Source organism: Chironomus tepperi, unplaced genomic scaffold (assembly GCF_022539635.2).
Source record: "Chironomus tepperi strain 1889 unplaced genomic scaffold, CSIRO-AGI_Ctep_v1 contig_328, whole genome shotgun sequence".
NCBI classification, from domain to species: Eukaryota; Metazoa; Arthropoda; class Insecta; order Diptera; family Chironomidae; genus Chironomus; species Chironomus tepperi.
In genome coordinates, this window is record NW_027226450.1 from 37,069 (window position 1) to 40,367 (window position 3,299).

General features: G+C 32.1%; 1 protein-coding gene across 1 annotated transcript; it reads left to right on the forward strand.

Moving 5' to 3' along the window:
* Positions 1-1,587: 1,587 nt before the first annotated feature.
* Positions 1,588-3,296, forward strand: LOC139093141 (probable cytochrome P450 313a3; the record flags this gene model as incomplete). Its single annotated transcript, XM_070643744.1, has 3 exons — positions 1,588-2,219; positions 2,821-3,076; positions 3,246-3,296. Coding segments are annotated over exons 1-3 (921 nt in total), but the record flags the coding sequence as incomplete, so codon positions are not given.
* Between the last annotated feature and the right edge of the window lie 3 nt (positions 3,297-3,299).

The window sequence follows — 3,299 nt, forward strand, 5'->3', positions numbered from 1 at the left end:
CCTCTCTTTCTCTCCTTAATAGGTGAGGGAGTCCTAATCAAAATTCAGACTGACTCGTGGACTTCCAAAATGATCTTATTATGCTTGTCACATAACGCAAATGGGAATCTTAATTGTGCTACAGTAAGTCTACAAACAAGAGGAAATCAAGTGTCTGCATAATATTTTAAAAATTGATATAACACCAAAAATCGGTTCCCTCTGGCTGCGGAGGGTCAGAAATGTCAATTTTTTGCATTAAATGACAATTCTCTTGAGCAACTCAACTAAAACTAGTTACTCAACCTAAGTTGGCTACTGAACTTGACCTAGCTACTCGCACTACTGTGCTTTCTCTCTTTGAGTAGACACTTTATTGAACGACCCATTAGAGACTTAACTTGGACTTAACTATGCACCTAGTTTTTTCTAACAGACAATAAACCTACTCCAAAACTACTCACCTAAATTACCACGATCATGAGAAATCTCAATATCTCAATATAATCAAGCATGCTTAATTTTGTAAAGTTAACTCATTCATAAAATGAAAATTCATTGTAAAAATTATCCTAAACTTCTAAAATTCTTCTTTAAATAGTCTACGTGAGAAAATTGTATAAAAATATATTTTTTTTTTCTCAGAATTTTTTAATATCCAAATCTGTTTCTGAGTTACAGGTGGAAATTTATATTTCAGTTAACAAGAATTTTAATTAAATTTGACACAAGCTTAGGTATTAGAGATTTTTGGTCGAAAGTTTAATTTTAATCTTTTGTTTTGTTGGCAATTGACATTATTTTTTTAATGAATTCCGATGAACAATTTTTATGATTTCTCCTGTGATTCAATTAACTTTTTCTGAGAATTTTTTAATATCTGCCCATCTAGATTGTGGGAGAATTTACAGCAATGAATATTGTTTGCATTAAATGCTTCTAGATTGATTTGTATTTAAATTTCAAAACAAATGCGCAATTTAAAATAATAACAAAAGATTGAAATGTGACCAGACAATAAATACGTCTGCTGCTTGGAAATAACTGAATCACTTAATTTAGTTCCACTAATTTTAAGAAAAGCATTTCAATTGGTCCAAATTTTATTGCAAATCATCATAAGACTATTGACCGATTTACATAACATGACCTACAATGTTGACTCTTTTTCAATACACCCGATCAACTCGCTGCTGCAAGATTCATTTTTAAGTCCGGAAATAGCCCGCGATATAGAATTGGTACCATGCTGGCTTTTCGTTAATGCGACGACTTAGCAATGTTTATCAATTACGTTGTAACACTCGGAACATTGACTTTTTAAGAAACTAATTCAAATTACATGTCAAAATGCTTAGCTTCATCAACTTGATTAGTTCTACACTATTAGAAAAATATTGAATAAATTGAAGCACTAAATTAAAATTTCAAAGTTAAATTTTTATGAGTGTCCATAAGAAATGTAAATCCAAATAATCCAAATTTTTTAGGCTAAAGTCTAAATCAGCTTGTCAAATTCAGACGTATTTCTTCTTTTATGAATGTTCGACCTTGTATAAATATAGCAAAAAGTTCTGTAATAAATTTTAGTTTTATTTTGAATCTTAATCAATGAACAACTAAAAAATGATTGGAATTGAAGTTCTGTTACTATTCGGTGTCGTTACTTTATTGACTTATTGCATCAAATATTTCTGGAATCGTCGTCGACTTTACGAATTAGCAAGAAACCTCCCAGGACATGATGGACTGTCATTTATTGATTCTATTAAGTTCCTTACTCAAATATCCAAAAAGGATTACATCTCAAAATTGTTAAATTTCATCAAAGATGAAGCACCGCTTACCAAAGTTTGGCTGTTTAATCACTGCTTTATCATTACCAAAGATGCCCGAATCATCAACAAAATCTTCTATACACCAGAAACGTACAACAAGCCATCATTACTTTATAGAATATTTTCAAAGAATCACGCACTTCCATCACTTAATGGAAATGAACACAAAAGACACAGAAAAATTATCAACAAAGCTTTTACAACCAAAATACTTCAACAACTTTTAAATACTTTTGATGAGAAATCAAAGAAGATTATATTAAAAATTGATGAGAATGTTGACGGTGGGGAGTTTGAGTTGATGGATTATGTTGGAGTCTATTCACTAGAGTCATTTGGAAAAAGTAATTTGAGTTATGAAACGGATTATTTTCATAGTGAACTTTTTGATGCTTTTTACAAGTAAGTTGAAGTAAAGAGCTCTTAAGAGCTAGAAGTTGACTCGGATTTTGTATGGAAAAGTCGAGTATAGTCGACTCGACGTCATATAAAGTTCAAATCGACTTCGAGCTCTGGTGCAATAGAATATTAGAAATAAGTTAGAAAAGAATCTCTAAGCCGAATTCCACCAAAATTCGGCAGCCATATGTCATATGTCGGCATATTGTCAGTATACCAGTAAAGATTAAATCTAATTCAAATGCATTCTCAGACAAGTTTTCTAAAAGCTCTGTACAATACTTGCTGTATTCATATCAAAGTGCAGCAATTAATGCACAGCACTTAAGCTCACAACCATCAGAACACGATAGAATCTGACCAAATCTTAAGATTTGCTTCAAATTAAGCTTACACGAATGGCAGAAGTTGATTAATCGATCCGAAAACGGTAAAATGCTAGCATAACTCTTTCATGATGCTGGATTAAAACCGGTTTTTGGAACGATCATGTTGTGTCAGAGTCATTTAGGTCTTGGGTTGCATTTTTGATAGATCAACCGATTTGTGCTATTTGGATTGATTTAAAAATATATAAAATTCTAATTTCACATACATTTTACAGATACATGGAGTCGAGTATGGATTTCATGCCATATCTAGTCGTTGGACTTAGTCATAAGCTTCTAGACTTTCTAAATTTGGGAGGAGAACATGGAAAAATTATGAGGTCAATTCAGAAATATATGGATGATGTCATCAGGTCAAATAAGGCACAGGATGATAAATCTGAAAATTCGTTGATTAATTTAATGCTGGACCCAAAGTTTGAATTTACTAAGGAGGAAATTGAAGATGAACTGGCCATGACAACTATAGCTGTAAGTGTTCCACTTTTAAGGGATCAGTCAAGGTCCACAGGCTTGCATTTTCTGCATATTTGATGTGCAGGCTTGCAGTTTTCTACTGTATCTTAAAGTTCATTCAAGTCTGCAGACCTGCAACTTTAAATAAACCCTAAAATTTTAAATTAATCTCCCACAAATCTAGAGTTTTGATACCACATCAAGAACCATATCAACAATACTTATGATGCTCGGTATT